A 17,855-nucleotide genomic window follows, 5' to 3' on the forward strand; every position below is an offset into this window, starting at 1 on the left:
CCTTAGAAATCTGAAAGAATTCAGCATAAGTCTCCAGAGAAATCTGGTAAGGTAATTCCCAACCTTTAAGCCCAGGAAACGAAACCAAAAAGAGAAAAACAAAAAAGGAAATCTTCAATCACAAAGTAAACAAGATATAGTCATCCCTTGGTACCCGTGGGGGCCTGGTTCCAGGACCCCCCATCTAGAATACTAAACTCTGTGATGCTCAGGTCCCTTATATAAAATGGCACAGTATTTGCATATAACCACGCATATCATTTAAAGCATCTCTAGGTGACTTAACGATACCTGATACAATGCAAGTAGTTATAAATACAATGTAAATACTAGTAAAGAGCTGCCTGTGCACAGCAAATTCAAGTTTTGCTTTTTGGAACTTTCTGGAATTTTTTTCTCTGAATATTTTCCATGGGTGGTTGGTTGAATCCTCGGATTCAGAACACATGGAAACAGAGGGCTGAATATATAGTTATTAGAACTGAGAGGAAATCACCTAAAAGTAAGTATAGGAAATAAGTCTCCACTAGATCCTTAAAACTGAAGTGTCAAACCAAGGTGAAAAATTTTCATGGGGGACCGTACACCAATGGAACGGACGGCCTATCTAGACAGGCATGGCCAATGCATTCACTTTAGCCATCATTACAGTTCTGTAGTGACCAGCATCAGGCGTTCCTTCAATCCACTTTGCCTGAATTTCCACTCTACATGCTTAGAACCACGAGTAGGGTGTGGCCTCTAAGTCCTCTGTGAACAGAGGCTGGACATGCCTCCGTCTGTTAAGCGTGCAGTTGTGGCCTGGAGGCAGACAGAAGTTCTAGGTCTGGCTCCGCCTGCACTAGCCAGGAAACTGGGGAAGTTACTTCACCCCTCTAGACATCAGTTGCTTCAACTGGAAAAAAAAAAAAGGTAGGAATATATCATGCCTAAGGTTTGGATTTAAAATACTGTGATTTTATGATTTTATCTGTGTAAAGAGAAGATTGGACCAAATGAACACTGTAAGTCCATCCAGATTTTACATTCTTGGGTGGGTTTCACATACAGAGAAGTGCACAGGGCTGCTATCAGCAAGTCTTTGTAGGATTTTATTTAATGGCTCCTCCTGATATCAGAAGGGGAAACATCCCCCTACTAAATGGAAAAATGTTTAAACATGCTTTTACCAAGCATCATAAAAATAGTCATTTCCCATAAAACTAAAAGCAGCAGCCTTGGGACACAGCCTAAGTTAAAAGTATTGTGCAACTAAATATAAAGATATTACAAGGAATCAACAAACCAACTGCCAAGTAAATCCATCTGTGACAGAAGACATCCTGTCAATCTTTCTGCATAATATAGTGGGTTAAAATTTGAACTCGAGTTTACCTTCTAGTTTTAGAATCCCTATTCCTCCATTACTGGCTGTGTGACCTTGGGCAAGTCACTTTTCCTCTCTTAGTTTCTTCATTCATGAAATGAGAATAACAACAGTATCAGCCTCTTACGGTTGGTGTAAGGGTTCAACAAGATCACGCGTTTAAGGCTTTCAGCAAGGTGCACTAGGCTCAAAAAATATTAGCAACTGGTATTATTAAAGTTATTTCTCCTATTCTTAACAATTTACCCTTTTGGTTAATTCAATCTAATTTAGCTCTATAAATTATCAAGCAATTATTCTGTCCAAGGCATTGGGTTGGAACTCTAGGGAGGACCAGAAAACCAGACTCAGAATCTTTTCACAGTCTCACCTGCCCTTCTTTGACTGCCTAAATCCTCCTCCCATCAAACACTTTTGGACCTCTGCATCAACAGATGGGAGCCCTCTACCTCGTTAAATGCCCTCCTCAGAGCCTCTGGTGGTCCTTCCTCTATCACCATTCTTATCCCACTGTTTTTTGATTGTCTATACACTTGTCACCTCCTTCCCAAGACTACGAGCAACTTAATGATAGACAAGGTGTTCAATCTCTGTAGCTACCATAAAAGTCAGTACATGACCGACATTCGCGAAAATTTGCTGAGTGAATACATACATTAATTAATAAAATCTATTCAATTACTCTAATTGAATCTACAAATTAATGAAACAATTGTTTCATTAATAATTACTATTATATTAACCCATATTATTATTAACTAATCATTAATTGGTGAAAATAATTAAATAGATGGGGAGACAAATATATTCCCAATCATAATGAAAGGTACGCTATGGTGAGTTCCAAAACGGAGTTATCAAAAGAGGTGCTATATTGTGCACAGGGAACACTGAAAGAATGCCAGGTGGAAAAGCCATCTGGTGGAGGTGGCATCTGAACTGAACTTTGACTTTTGGGTAGAATTAGCCTAACAGATAGGACATGACAAAAGAAACGTGTATGTTAGAGATGGAGATTACTATGAAGAACAGAAGTGGGAACGTGCCATTTAAATATGATTTGAAACTAGAGGTTACCAGTGGAGGAAGTGGGCAGGGGCAACAGAGGGGAGGGGGCGTGGGAGGCACAAACTATTGGGTGTCAGACAGGCTCAAGGACGTACTGTACAACGTGGGGGATACAGCCAATATTTTGCAATAACTGGAAAGTAACCTCTAAAAATTGTATAATAAATAAATAAATAAGGTTTTGAACAAGAGCTTCACAGAGTGACAGGAGAAGATTCGTTGGAATCGAATTACAAGGGCTTTGAATGCCGCACTACAGAATGTGACTTGTTCTGTGATGAGTGAGAAGCCATTGAGCAGAAGAAGGATCAAATCAAATGAACACTTTGCTCAGGTAGCAAATTGAAAAATAAGAGTTTGAAAGCTCACAATTCTGAAACACCAGTAAGAGAACTATTATAGCAATAACAGAGAGCTGGCCGTGTGTAGAGAGAGGAGAGGAGGACATGACAGATATTTGAGAAGGAGCTTTTTCTGCTCTTGAGACATTCAAGATGTCTGGTACTGCGTTTCTGGGACCTACAGTTGTTCGACATAAAAATGCTAGAATCTTCTACAAGTCACCTGACAACTTTGCTGGCTATTTTCCAAGGTCAAACACAGACTCCTTAGAAGAGGGTGGATTCATTATGGAAAAGCAACTTGGGTTTCTCCAATCACTCGTGCTGAGCATCAAAAACAAAGAACCAGAGAGCCTTGGGCCTGCAGGCTGATAACCCCTCCTTGTCTGGAGCCTGGAACCTTGTGTGGACACTGCAGGGGGCCCATGCGCACTTCCAACCCAAGGAGCTGCATTTATACATGCTTCTGAGATTTCAAAGGCTTGCTTTCAGCTGCAGATTCCAGGCAGAGTCACATGAGGAAAATTCAGCAATGTGGGAAACTTTACAACTGCGCCCTGGGCTGAGGTGCCCAGGTAGAGTGCCCACCTCCCTTATCAACAAATGAGTCTTCTCAAATGCAAAATTGGGGGGAAAGAACTAAGAATTGCACACGTTCTATTTGCAAAATCCATTCAAATACTTCATAACAGAAAGGACCACACCAGGAGAGTTTTAGTTAATAAGTCCTCCATATTAAAGACTTACAGGAACTTGCCGAAAACCCAACTGGAATTTTGGTGCAATCCGCCCCTTGTACTGATTTTTAGGGACAGTACCAACAATGCTAGAGTCTGGTGTGTGGTGACTATGGGATGAACTAAAAGGAAGAGAACCTTGCTGGAGGGCAGGGTCAATATCCCATGCAACTGCCTACTTCACGTCTTACTTTGGGAAGATGAGGAGTGGAAGTTAAGGTTACTGTCCTCTTTCTCCTCAACACCCCTTCTTCCCTCTGCTTCTAAACACAAGTGGCTCAGTGAAATGAAGACTTGGAAATCGGGCAGACCTGGATCTGCATGGTCTCCCTCAGGGTTAGAAACCCCAGGGGGCACACTGTGGGGCCTTTGCGAACTGCACCCCAGATAGTCGTAGGAAGATTAAATGTGAGAATACTCACGTAGAAAAGCTGGGAGCCTGCAGATCAGTGGATTACCAAGGAGAAAAGCCTGTAGAATTTATTGTTTTGTTTTGTTCTCTTAATTGCTTATTTCCGCTTCAACCCCAGAGCATTTATCAAAATGCTGCTAAGATGTGACCCAGGTCTCAATAGTTTTTTAATCATCTGGGTGACTCTGAAATCATCCTTGATTCTACAGTGCAGCCAGGCTGAAAGTCCATTTTTACAGGTGCTCTGTAAATACCAGCTTCTGTACCTCGTCCCTCTCCGTGTTCATTCTTTTCAAATCACAGAGAAATCCCGTCCCTGCCCCTGTAACGTCATAACTTCTCCATATACTGCTGACTTCAGTTTCAAGTACTTTTCTCTCTGGGACTGCTTCAGTCCAGAATTCTTAATGCTTTTCACTCTTTTCATTGATTTATTTATTTTTACTTATTTGGAGCTTATTACAGTTGCTTGGCCTATATTAAACACTTCAAGAAATACTAGCTTCCTGCTTCCTTTAGGTTGGAAAAGTTTAATTTCCAATCACAATAGGGCATTAAAGTTGGTCCCTGGAAGGCAAAATAAACAAACACAGGGAAGTTACAAACATTCCAAACTCTTAAAGAGCTCTCATATTCACCTTTTCAGTGTAACGTTGCCAATTCCCTTCTAAAGAAGTAATTAAAAAAACGGTGGCTTGCTATGTGCTGAGTGTATTTTAAGCCCTTGAGATTTCTGAAATCGTTTAATCCTCACAGCAACCAAAAGATGTAGGTCCTGTTTTGACTGCCATTTTACAGATGCGTAAACTGAGGCACAATGAGCCAGAGATTACAACCAGGCAGGAGTCAAGAAGCCTAAATTGCCTGTCTCTCAAATCCGTGCCTTCATCGCCCTATTACATACAATCAACTCTCCTTACTTGCGGTAGTTACGCTCTATAAAGTGGCCACAAACACTGAATTAGTGAATTCTACAACTTCACTCCTGGGGGAAACAGAAGGGTAGGTTCCTGAGAGCCTCTGGTTGTAACATTTTCATCAAGCAAGCAATACATAGCCTTGACCCGTGTGTGTGCATGTTTCTGTTTAAAGACATCTTACTTAACGGATATTTTTGATTTGTTAACATTAAACTCCCAGTCAACAGCACTATAACTCATGCCTGAACAAAGTTTATCTGACACACGTATTTTCTCCATAAGGAGAAAAAATCACACCACAGCCTTCTTGCACAGAGGAATAGGAGATAGCATTTCAGCACTACACTTTTAAACAGCAAAATCACTAATGAAAAGCAGAAAAAAATGCAAAAAAAAAAAAACAAACCACACACACAAAAAGTGACACTAAATAGACCTCAAGCAGGACACGTGTTTACAGTCTGAGAGCTGAAACAAGAAGGCCGAGCGTCGCCTCGTTTGACCTCAGCCGGGAACATGCACATCGATTGACTCAAATTTTTCACCACTCCGTGCACACAGCTGTGCTGCCGTGAATGATCGAGAAAAGTGCCTGGAAGGTTACAGAAATGTTCGCGAGTAGGCGAATTTGTCAGCGTGCAACCCGTGAATAATGGGAATCACTGAACTTAAAATGCCTGCGCAGAGGCCTTTTTCGTACTTTTATAACCGAGGGAAGGGGATTTGCAAACTTCCCACATCCTTCCAGTCCCATCTGAAGATCCCTTCCTGACTGGCCTTTCCCCTAGAGAGAGGCCTGAGCAGATCAGTGTACCTGGTGCCTCCTGCCCATCACCAGCCATTCATTCAGCTAAGCTCCTCAGGGCTTCATGTGCAACGCACCTTGCTAAGGGCTGAAACAAATACAGTGATGAGGACAGGCTCTCTGTTTGGACTAATGCTCGGAGGATCCTCCTATTAGAAATCTAAGAAGATTTTGAAGGCCCCACAATTTTTTTCCAGATAACTAAAGAAAATACTTTCTCAATGTAACTAAATTGTATCTGGTACTCAGAATATACCCCCTTTTTCTCTGAAGGGCTTGAAATAGTCCAGCAGAAGTAAGTACCATTTGCAAGGAAGTTCTTTTCTTTAAAAAACTACAAATAAAAAAGGTCAAAGTTAGCACATAGAATGCTTAAAATCACTTTTGTTTCTGATAATGTTGTAAAAACTAAAACACTTAAAATAGCTTCATGAAATAAGTAAAATGAATCACGGATGTACCTATGACTGTTTAAAAAGGAGTGTTTTTGTTGACGGAGTGGGAACTTACACTGGCTTTAAATGCATGGTGTAAGTGCACATGGATCTCAATGCCTGAAACCTAGGCCCTCGGGAGAGAAGAGCCCAGGCTGCACTTTAGTTACCTCCATCCTAAATCCACACGTAGAAGACTGTGGTCCTCGGATTTCAGCCACTCACGCAGTGAGACCCCCGGCTGCTGTGTGCTAACACTGATACCTGAACCGCCAGCAGTGCGACCTGGCATTTGATTTCATCTGTGCTGCTAATGAGCTACACACTTTGGAACAAGGTAGCCAAGTGAATGAATGAATGAATGAATGAGCTGCCAAAGCAATGCCACTAAGTGCAAATTTCTTCCTGAATCTTTTTTAAGCTTCTATCCGTAGAAACAAGAAAAAAATCGTTTTTGAAACTTCGAATGTCCTTAATGCCACTTTGGGTTCTTAAGGTATATTTTTACACCACTGACCTTCCTGTGCTAGGGAGGAACTCTGTTGAGCCCTGTTCCAAATTTTATTAAAATAACATACGAAACAGGTTAATAAAGAAATAAAAGGGAAAAGATGGAAGGAAAATCTGGGAATATACAGATAGAGTGACTAAAACAGAAAAGAAAAAAAGCTTGATAGTGGAAAAGAAGCCAAAAAGTTTAAAGGGAAGAACGTTCAAAAATAAAGCAAAGAAACAAGAAAAGACGAGACTATTAAAACAAAGGTCAGCGGAAGAAAGAGAAAGCATACCAATGCAAAAATTACTATTTCTAACATGACTGAGTTGCAGGAAACTAAAAGAGAATTGTCTTTTACTTCCAGGGTCTTAAAAGAAATCCCAAGTCTTTATGTGAGGGAAGTGGGTCGAGTTGCCAAGAAAACTGTCCAGGAAGTAGTACCTGGCACCCACACACATCAGCTGCTGGAGCCCTGCACTCGCCACCGTTTGGGACAGGCTAGAAATGGGACCACAAGCACGGAGCGAGAGCCTCTGCAGCTTTTCGGCTGCAGGTGGGAATCAGAACGCTAAGCCACAGAGATCATTTGCTCCTCTTGGAGGTGATGACTTTTGGAAAACTCTCAAAAAGAAGATCCCCGTCTGAGTTTATAAAGGGCTCACGGGGAGATATCTTGTCCTGAACATTTCTTAATTAACTTTACTAACTTTATTGAACCACTATAATTTTTCCAAGCATAATCCATAGGAGCTTCAGAAAGTAGAAAATTCAAGACAAAGTAGCCTATTGTCTCATTAAAGGTGACACACTTGATTAAAGGAGAAGATGTTATGGGAATAAACTAAGGACACAATGTGTGCCTCAGAAAGTTCAGGGGAGAAACAAACAAACAAACAAAAAATCCAGGCTTGTTTGGATTTTTCTTTTTGAATTTCTGTGTAGCAATTAGAGGTACTTAATAGATTTATGGTAGCAATATTATCGATAGCATTATTATTGAAATTTTTGACTATTTACTTGAACTATAACTACAGAAAAATGAGCAAAGTACATTTTAAAAATCTGATTTCTGTTTGGATAGATATCTTCAGGTTACATAATAGGCAACCACAAATACTACGTACCCAGACTGACATCAGCGCTCCATCTGCTCCATCATCACCACCATCACCCTCAGCATCCTTCTCCTCTTTACCTCTGCCACCACCACCACCACCATCATCACAGATTCCACTGTCGCACCGTCATATCACTCATACAGGTCAGCTATACCTTTCTTATTAAATTGTTATCTTATTAAACTATGTAAAATTTTGTCAGTTGGGACCAAAACAGTTGCCTTTCTATCCTTCGTATTTTTAATAGGGTCAAAACATATACACATAATTAAAAGTGTTGTTGATTAATGCAAAACTTTCCCCTCTAATGCCTACTAATATTCTCTAAGGTGCAGAATGCAGCATTCATGGTTTCTTCTCTCATGAGATTCAGAATACCATAAAGGTACTTCCCTTCACCTCCAGCCCACGTGAGTCCTCAGATTTCAGAGGGCAGGATGAGGGTACGTTTTAGGGCCGGGGTAGGGGACAGCTTAGACACACTGTTTTTTAAAATGGCTTTATCCGTCAACTCACTGGCAGAGTTTAAAACATTAAATAAAACTACCTGATGACTTTGATGGACTGCCTCCTTTCCATGAAATCCTCAGCACTTTCACTTTGGCTTCTTTGGGTTCAAGTGGCTATACTGGGGGGGGGGGGTTATATAGCATCTTTCTCTGGAGTACTGATTTTGGTTCTAAACACTTGTGCCTTTCTTCAGTAAGCAAACTGAGACTTGGAATTAAACTAAATGAGTAATTTGCTCTATCCATTCAGTGTATCCTAGAGAAGAAGGCAACATACTTAGCCGACTGCTCTTGCTGCTGGGTTCCTCTAAAGTTACATTAAAAATAATACTGAAGTCATAGTGAGGAGTTAAATTTATTAGTTTTGCACTGAGTATGCATTTTAGACAAAATATAATTACAATTCATGTAGTTCCTTATGTAAACCATTTTCACATAATCAGGGTTTTGACTTTTTAAAAAATGTATCTATAAGATAAATGTTTTTTGTGATAACCCAGACTGCAAACCAATGTTGCAGACGGTAATAAAGATTTTATTTAAATTTGGCTTCCACAGAAAATGAGTTTATTTTATCATCAATCTGTATTTGCAGTGAAACTCCTGACCACTTAAATCTGTTCTTCCCTATCTTTTTTTTTTTTTTTTTGGCTTACAAAAGCACCAGAACAAATATTAATAAGTGAATAAGATAATAAATAGCAAAAGCTTGTATAGCTTATGGACCACTTTCACATATACTATCTCACTTGACAAAAGTACTAATGTCTTATCATTAATGGAAAGTTTGACATCTTTGATCATTTTTCCTGATATCCATTTTTCTTACCATTGTCAGTTTCTTGCTCCTGTCTTTTATATCCTTAAAATAACAAGAAACCAAAATGCTGAACCTGAATTTTCCCAAATTATGAATGTCACATCTGAAATATATTCACAAAAGTAATCCAGAGACCCAAATTAACTGAGTGTGAGAAAAAAAGATTAGAAAAAGTGGCAATTATCTTTCAGAGGTTTTCTACCAAACACGTACAAGCCACATAGAGTAGGTGAAAATGAAATGGAGTTTGAAGATAGGATTCCGATTCAACCTAAAATACACTCATTCTGGAGGCAATGCGTGGCTCCTTGAACTATTCTTAGACCAACACAAAGAGTCAGGTAAACAGTAACAATTTAAATGAATGAAAAAAACAAGAACAGGAAAGAAGGGTGCTAAGATACCACCTAACTACAAAGAAAGAATTACTGAAAACTTGAAAATTAACCATTCAAATCTCTCCCTAGAGATGAGCCTGGCTCCAAGTTGAGAAGTAGCTGTAAATGTTCACTGTTCACCAATGCACAAGCTAGCCACTGAATATATGCATACAGCCAGCAGACAAATTACTAGGGCTTTGATTTTGGTGCAAAAGGCTTGTATGTTTGTCAAGTTTTAGGGAGAAGCGGGCAGTATTTAACCTTTTAGAATATGGAATAATAAAAACTGAAATTGGCATGGACTATTAACTACTTCATTTGAATTTTTTTTAAACATAGTGGGTATAATCAAGTTTCATCTCCAATTTTTTTCAAACTTCCTAAGATGTTTGAACATGATAAGGAACCCAGGATAACCCCTGCTTGCCTTCATCATGAAATTTTAGGTAAGATGTATCTTGCAAACTCACAGCTTGCCTATTTACAAATTTATTCCCTTTTAATAACAATTTGCTAGGACATGTGGCAATCTTTCTCACATTACTATATGCCCAGGGCAGTTTTATCTGATATTTCTTTATACGTAGATACGGCTGCATGTTATGGCCAACAGAGGAAGTATCTTTAGCATCTTAATGCTAAATGATGTGAACTTCACATAAATTCTCTAAACATCCCAGTGGGACATTCAGGTGGACAGTCTGCACAACAGCATTTTACAAATGGAGAAGTTAAGAACTTGATATAATAAAGTTTAATCTAACTGACCACTAGCTAATTTGTAGGAGAAAAATAAAATACAGATAACCAAAACTGTGATTGCTTTTTAGTTCATGTCGATAAAACAACCAGCCACTGATCTGATTTTTTTGTTTTTTACTGACCATAACATTTTAGGCCAGTAGCTTTCAAGTTTCTTTACCTCAAACCACAGTAAGAAATACATTTTAATCACAGCCAGCACACGCAAGCGTGTAAAATTAAAACAAATTTTCAGGAAACAAAACCTGCCCTTGTTTAGATACTATGCACTCTGGTATTTTCTGTTATATTCTTTTCTATTTCATTCCTTTAAAAAAAAATGTTCTAGACTCACTAAACTGATTTCATGATCCTCCGGGTCATGACAAGTGGTTTGAAAACACTGCTTTTGGCCCCTAAAACTTTTAATAACTGTTGAAGAAAATTAAAAGGTTTCTAAAAGAATCTCATCAATTCTTTTCTTTTCACCCAGAGGTATTCAAACAGCAAAACTGAGAGAGGAAAAATACTAAGTAACATCTGCCCATTTGAAATAACTCTTAATTCATAGATCCGTCTCTTCTTCCCTGGGTAATAAGGCAGAATTCAAACAAAAAAGGAATAAAATAGAAATGAACTACAAAGGAAAAAAATCATTCTAAAACTGAATTTCCACACAGAATCCCATGTGTATGAGTTTTTTCCTTTATTCTTGAAAGTTCTATGTCATTTTTTTTATGATTTAAAAAGTACCTGAATATTATCTACTGCAAAAATTTTAAGATGGGGCATATCATAGTGATATTATTTCCCACTGGGAGGATGAGCAATTTTGAATAAAATGAGATCCCCCTCTTTATTTGACCATGCTCACTTTGTAATTATTAGCAAGGCAGTAAATAATCCACTGAGAAGCAGTCTCATTAGTGCCCATTGAAATTCAGTGGCATTAATTTGCAATAAAAGAACTGAAAATTAAATGGAAAAGAAAATAGTTTCTGGAGTCTACCATGAGGTTATGAATTCACATCATACCAGTGCCTTCCTCCACATCAAGGAGTTTAAAATGTTTTGTGAATTAGACTTAATCGGTTTTTTTTTTTCTTTCTAACACTTAAAAAAAAAAAGCAAGCAGAATAAATTTTTTTTCTCTTTCCATTTTAACCCTGAATTAAAACACATTAAATTAACTTGATAGATGGCAACTTTTTAAAGTTTTGTTCATTGTCTTTCAAGTAATAACTCAGGCTGGACCCGCTTGGCTGTGGGATGTTCTAAAGTTCTTTGAGGGGGCTGAAGGATACAGGGTATATCGGGATGCCTCAAGAGTCTGCCTCCAGAATCCTCTAGGGCCACCCTGCACCTTCCTCCTGTTTCTTCTGCTATAAATACCTCTGGAACCAGAACACTGAATAGAAAAACGGTCACAGCTTGCAATACAGAAGGGTCTGGGTGAGGGTGAAAGGTAAGTCCAAATACTAGTGTGCAGTCAGGCAGTGTCTAACTCAGCACCCAGCCACGGGGGCGCCCTGAGGCCTCCCCAAGCCACCCCAGGGTCCCTCTGTCCAGCAGCGCCTAGGGGACAGGTACTCACCAGGACCGCCTGCCTAAGACCTCAAGTCCATCAGGAAGAGAAGGGAGATACTGTCAAAGGGGAAAATGGGAGGAAGAGGGGAGAAGGGAAGTATAATCTCTACTAGTGAAAAAAGATAAGGACACAAAACATTTGCCTCTTAAGTCACAGAAGTGTTCCTGTGTGTCCTGAACTACCATCAGTTCTTCGCCCGGGAAGGGAAGGCACAGAGCCGGGCTCACCCCCGCACTCCACTCTCGGGGGCATTCTCCTCTCGCCGGGTAGGCCAGAAATGAAACTTAGCTGGCAGGAAAGTATTTCAAAACACTCGTGCTGCGATGTGGCATGTTTTAAACTCACAGGACACATAAATCTTCGGCTGTCAGAAGTCTTATGCCAGAAGTCTGCTCTGACACGGACTCAGCTGGATCACTCAGAAATCAGAAACTCGTTCAGACCCATTCACCTCCTCTATTGCTCCTCTGAGGAATGCAATTCAATCCTACAGCCCTCCGAGGTGGGACGGGGAGGACGAGGGCAGGGGTAGGGGTGCTAGGAATCGCTTCCCAAGGAAAACACCATCACCATCATCGTGTGCATACTTCCAACCCGAAATTCTAGATGAAAGGAAATTTTGCAAGCACAATAAAACAAAAATATTAAATAATAATAATTATAATATAAATAAATAAAACTCGGAGCTCCGCTAACCCCAAACACCTCCAGCCTTAAATGCCAAAGCAGGGCATTTTCTAGGGACTCAAAGCACCTTGTGTTGATCTGCTCTGGGGTGTTTCCCTCACTGAAAACCTCTGCTTCGTAAGGGCTTCCAATATTTGTTTAGTTAGGAGCACGCGGGGTTTCGGATCTGCGTCTCACGCGGACAGCAGGCGGATGGAGAAGAGAATTTTTCTTGAAGCTGCCAGGCCAGGGAACTTGACTCTCGAACTCGAGATCGGCCATTGACCCCCGGCCTGGCCGCGCACTGGCCCTCGGGTCGCGTGTCCGCGGCGCGGGCGGGCGGCCGGGCTGCCGGGCGGCCGGGGGCCCAGCCCCGCGGCCTGCGGGCCCCGCGAGCTCCCGGCGGCGCGGCCCCTCGCCCCCCGCTCCCTCCCGCCGCCGGACGCGCGGCGGCCACCCCGACGTGGCGCGGCGGGCGGCGCGGGTACCTGTAGAACGCGGGAGGGCCGGCCTCGCGCACCGCATAACCGCTCGGCTCGTTCTCCAAGTAATAGGGCACCTGTTGGCCGTGGGGGTGCAGGAAGGGCGAGAGCTGCGGCGGCGGGTGCAGCAGCACCAGCGGGCTCGGAGACACGCTGTTGAGCTGCGGGAAGCCCCCCAGGCTGTTGGCGCCGAACGCCGCCGCCTCGGACCCGGGCCCGTAGGCGAGGCCCGACTGGCCGTAGACGGGCGCGGAGGCGGCGGCCGCGGCGTTGAAGTCGTACGCGGCGCCCTCGGGGTAGTTATACACGGCGGGCTTGCCGCTGTCCACGTACACCTCGCCCAGGGGCCGCTCCAGGGGGATCTTGAGCTGCGGGTGGTTCAGGGACTCCAGCTCGTTCGCTTGGATCTGGTGCAGCAGGGCCATTCCCGACGCTTTGGTGTGTAGGGTCATGGTCATGGTCAGTGGCCGCGGGCAAGGCGCAAACTGTCTCCCCCCGCGGCAGAGGGCTCAGCAGCCGACCGGCCACCTGGAAGAAGAGCACAGCCCGCGGTTAGAGGCGGCGCAGCGCATGTCCCGCCGCGACGCGAGCTCTGGCCCTGCCCCGGGAGCCGGGCCGTCCCGTGGAGCCGGGCGGCGGGACCCGAGCAAGTGCAGCGCGGCGCGAGCGCGCTCCGCCAACTCCCGGGCTCGGGTCTCCAACTTTAAGTACCGGTCTCCCGAGCTCATATGCATCACAAAGGTGCTGGAAGCCGGCCAGGGGCTGTTGCCTTGCCCTGACGTTGGCTTAAACATCACTCCAGGCGCAGCTCGTTTTGGAGCGATCCCAAAGAGCAGCTTCCCTGAACTTTACTTTACTTGTTGCTGCTGGATAGAGGCTGAATTTCACTGCAGGAGGGCGGGAGCGCAGAGGGATCCCCTAAAGGTGGCCCGGAGAAGCCGGGGCTTAAAACAAACTCGGAAGACTAATCCAGGGGCCAGCTTTTTCTAACGTGCTACCTTATGTGCCCCGTGCCAGGCTCCAGTCTATCTCTGTTTGTCTCTCTCACTGTTCGATTCACTCTCCTCGTTGGCTGGAAATATGTAGTGTGTACATAGAATGACCCTGGGGAGGACCACTCTGTAACTGAGATATGGCAGATAGAATGGGGTGTGCGGTTGCATATGCAGACAGCTATATTTAGCAGCTGCAGGGACTGATAGGCGGCATCTGGGGGGAAAGGGGCGGAGATTCAAGGTGTGCATATAGGAAGAGCAGCGGTTTGCAATCAGGAGAATGCTGCCCGACCTCAGTTTTCCCCATCTGCAAAATTCTCCCCAAGTGGTCCCCTCCAGCCAGGACCTTCCGAGATTCTCCCAGCCTGACTTGTCTGTCTGTGCTGGACCGCAGTTCTGTACTTGCTCCCATTAGGAATTCTAATGTGAATGACCATTTACAAAAATCTTCCGTTAGGTGGGCATGGGTGTTCATGCCTTCCACAGATTATGCAACCAAAGCTTCAGAAAACTGAATATGAAATGTGACCTTTCCATAAAAAGCATAACCTCAGGTTATTAATCAAATCTTTGGCAACTATGTTACACCTCTGATCTAACCAACAAAATTTTAAGTGCAGTGATATATTTCTGTTCTTTTCTTCTACTATTGGACCTTCTTGGTTCCCTTGGACTAGGATATGCAGCAGCAAATATCCAGATTGTAAAAGGAATAGAAAAAAAGTTTTGAACTGAATTAAAAGCTAAACAAAGACAAGTGCATTATATATAACCTATAATAGCATAAATAATATATAATGTATATATAAGTATATATTTTAAAGATATGGTAAATATATTGTGCACTATAATCTTGAATAGTTTATACTTTCTAATAAACTTCCTTTGCTCCAGCCTAATGAACTCTGATAGGACTATCTGATACTTTGCCTTAATTGCTATCCCCAGCACCTGACAGAATACCTGACAAAATGTTTGTGTCATATATAAATGCCAAGGATGCTGTTACTGATAGTAATATTTGGGGACATCTTTATACTAATAAGTACATATTTTACCTAGTTCTTACAAGAACAGACAGATCATCTGGGGACAATATGCAGATGTAGCTGATTTGCTAGGAAGCCAAAATTGAGCTCAGCATCAATAACTAAAGATTGTAAGCAAAGAAAGGGTTAAAAACACATTAAGTGAATCACAGATATTTCTCTTTATGGCCAGCAACCATTACTTTCCAAAGCAATTTTTTTACAGATGACTTCGTTTCCGTAAATCACACTTTCAATTTTCGAATGTCTCTTTTAAACCCATGCAAAAGCACTTCAGAGGGCTCTTAAAAATCTGAACCTGCTGAATTATATGTAAATTACACAGAGAACCCTACAAGTCCTGAAAGCAGAAGGGGATGCACACACAAACCCATGGAAAACAGCAAATCCTCATCTCCCTGCTAGGATACAGACACTGGCCAGAAAGGTAAGTTGCTTTCTCAAAATGCTAAAGCTTCAAAGAGAAATCAAAACAGTCCTACCCTGCTGGATCAAGAGCGTCTTTCCAGAAATGTTCCATGGGCTTGTAGAAGTCAAGGGCTGAGACAGTGAGAAGGAAAGGGAAAATGTGCTCACATGTGCCTGTGGCTCCGTGTGTGAGCAAGGCAGAGCGTGTGGGGATGTGTTTGTATGTGGAATGGCAGGGAATCGGGAAGCAGCCAGTAGGCAGGGCACTTGGCAGCCCCTCCCGGCAGACACAGCAGCCGGGCTACTGCACAGAGCTGGACGAATGGCAGTGGGGAGTGAAGACAAGCTTACTCTCTGCTCGTGGGGAGCAGGGGGGCACCCTCAAGTCAGCATGACTGGGGAGAAGCAAAACTCCAGCCCTTTTGCCCGTTATCCTTGGAGCCTAGAAAGTGCTCTTCTGTTTCCTGCTCCCATCCGAAGCAAGAGGGTAAAACAGGCTTGCTGTAAATCATAGGCTTACAGCTAAAATAGAATGCCAGTCAAAAGTGTGTGGATATCAAGTTTACAAAATGTGACATGGGCGGTTTTTCCTGAAGAATATAATTTAACAATAAAAGCCTTCTGGGATACACTTGGATCCGATGCCTTGCTGGCCCCAGCCCCCAGTCTCTGAACAGACACACTGTTGCCGCGCCACCGATTGCACCAGGAAACCAGACTTTGGAATAAATGTTTTGGCATTCTAGGGATGTGTTTCCAACTGAAACGTAATAGTCCTCCACCTCGTTAACCAAACCCACAAACCTTTCCACGAATAGCTCAGTTGACTGCTTTCTGTAAACATGAAAAAAGAGATAGTATTAAAAGCCCGAAGTATGAAGATAAGACAAAGGTGAGTACCTTTGTTTGAAACTGAATTTTGGCTTTCTGGTTGTACAGGCACTGCTCATCGGGGTGGTCCCTCCTTTCCCACTGGTGCCCACATGGCTCTACCAGGGTCTCAACTTTTCTCTTGACCATGGTATTAATACAGCATAATAAGGTGCTCCTAAGTGTGCCTCACCCAGTGTCTCAGCACATGTGATGCCTAGTGGAGCCTTTGTTGCCAGACATTAGTCACTTCCTTGGGTATTAAATGACTCTAATCACAATGCCAGGAGTGGCCAGTCTTTGGCCTTGGGACCCTATGCAGTTACTAAGAGATTTTTGAGTGGCTTTTGAGACCAGTACAGAGAAAGAAGTAAAAACTTATTTTTAAAAAAAAGTTACAAAAATGTTAATGATGTCATAATGCAGATATATATTATGTGCTTTGAACGACCCCAAATATTGCAGTAGTGGAGCACAGAACCCTTTGTTGGTGATGGTGGTGAATCCTGACTCCTCGCCAGGGCCACCCATGCACTAGATAGGCCAGTGCAAAATCAAGTAAGAATGTGCCAGGAAGGGATGGAGAAGGAAGGAATGGGGAAAGAAGGAGAGGAAAAAAGAAAGAAGGAAGAGAAGGAGAGAGGAAGGGGACTCTGCAAATATTCTCCTTGAACATAGGAAGGACAAGAAGCTGCCTAATCTCTTCATAGACTTCGATTATTCTGCAGCTAACTATCAAAGTGAGCCCAAAGTGTCCAATACGGGCAGTTTTCCTGAACATTCTCTTTCCAGCATTCTCCTTCCTCTCCCTGATAAGATTCATCCCCCCGGGGTTGATGATAGTGGGTGGGAAAGGATACTGCACCTTGCTAATTTTCTTCTAGTGCTTCTGGCCAACCTAGCTTCCAGCTCCCTCCTCTTACGTGTCTACACTCACTTACTGCACAGGCTCATCCCCCTCTCCATGACTTCCTGGCCCTTGCAGGTGAATTAGGGTCAAGTCTGTTCTCTAGCTCCACCACTGAGTTCCTCTCCAGACCCACCTTTCCAGCACTCTCTTGGGCATAGCTGGCTTGTTCAAAATATACATGACTGTTGTCCCCAAAATGGTACTCCTGTCAATCCCCAGTCCATAACAGCATTACTGCCCCTCCAGTCGCCCAGACTAAAGTCTCATGGTCTTCTCTAAGGGCTTTCTTTCCCTCACCTCGCATATTCCTGAGCATTCTAGCTTTGTGATTTCTTCCCTGACACTTCTATGGCCCGCCTTCACCCCCTCATTACCTTACCTGTTTAAGAGTTTCCTAGGGATGTCTGCCTCTTTCCTCCTACCCTCCCTCCCCAGATCCTGCTGCCTTTTATTTCCTTGGTTTTTACAGCTTTGAGCTCCATTTTCTCATGACCTGGCTGGCTCCACCATTCACCCAGGTCATAGCTTCCTCCCGAATGCAGGCCTTCCTCTCTTCCCACAGCTATCCTGTCTAGTGTATCTCACCGCCCCTCCCCCCAATGTGTAGCCTAGGCTTTAGCCAAAAAAAAAAAAAAAAAAAAAAAGAACTTGACCCTCCAAGCATCCCAAGCTTTCCTGATGACATTCTCTCTGCCTACCACACCCACCCCTCACTTTGTTGGCTTGTCAGGGAAAGCCTT

The 17,855-nt window shown here is 43.0% G+C and overlaps 1 protein-coding gene across 4 annotated transcripts in view; it reads right to left on the reverse strand.

The window, feature by feature from the left end:
* ESR1 (estrogen receptor 1) overlaps positions 1-17,855 on the reverse strand; it is a 336,829-nt gene that overhangs the window by 222,585 nt on the left and 96,389 nt on the right. For 2 of the 4 annotated variants that reach the window (XM_074368144.1, XM_074368145.1), the window contains one exon: positions 12,890-13,411. In XM_074368144.1, the coding sequence (XP_074224245.1) occupies positions 12,890-13,341 (452 nt within the window). In that variant the 5' untranslated portion in view covers positions 13,342-13,411. Of the gene's footprint in view, positions 1-12,889; positions 13,412-13,594; positions 13,718-15,409; positions 15,628-17,855 lie in introns of those variants that run through there. The other 2 variants (XM_074368146.1, XM_074368147.1) reach the window with 2 other exon arrangements.

This window comes from Camelus bactrianus, chromosome 8 (genome assembly GCF_048773025.1).
Source record: "Camelus bactrianus isolate YW-2024 breed Bactrian camel chromosome 8, ASM4877302v1, whole genome shotgun sequence".
Lineage (NCBI taxonomy): Eukaryota > Metazoa > Chordata > Mammalia > Artiodactyla > Camelidae > Camelus > Camelus bactrianus.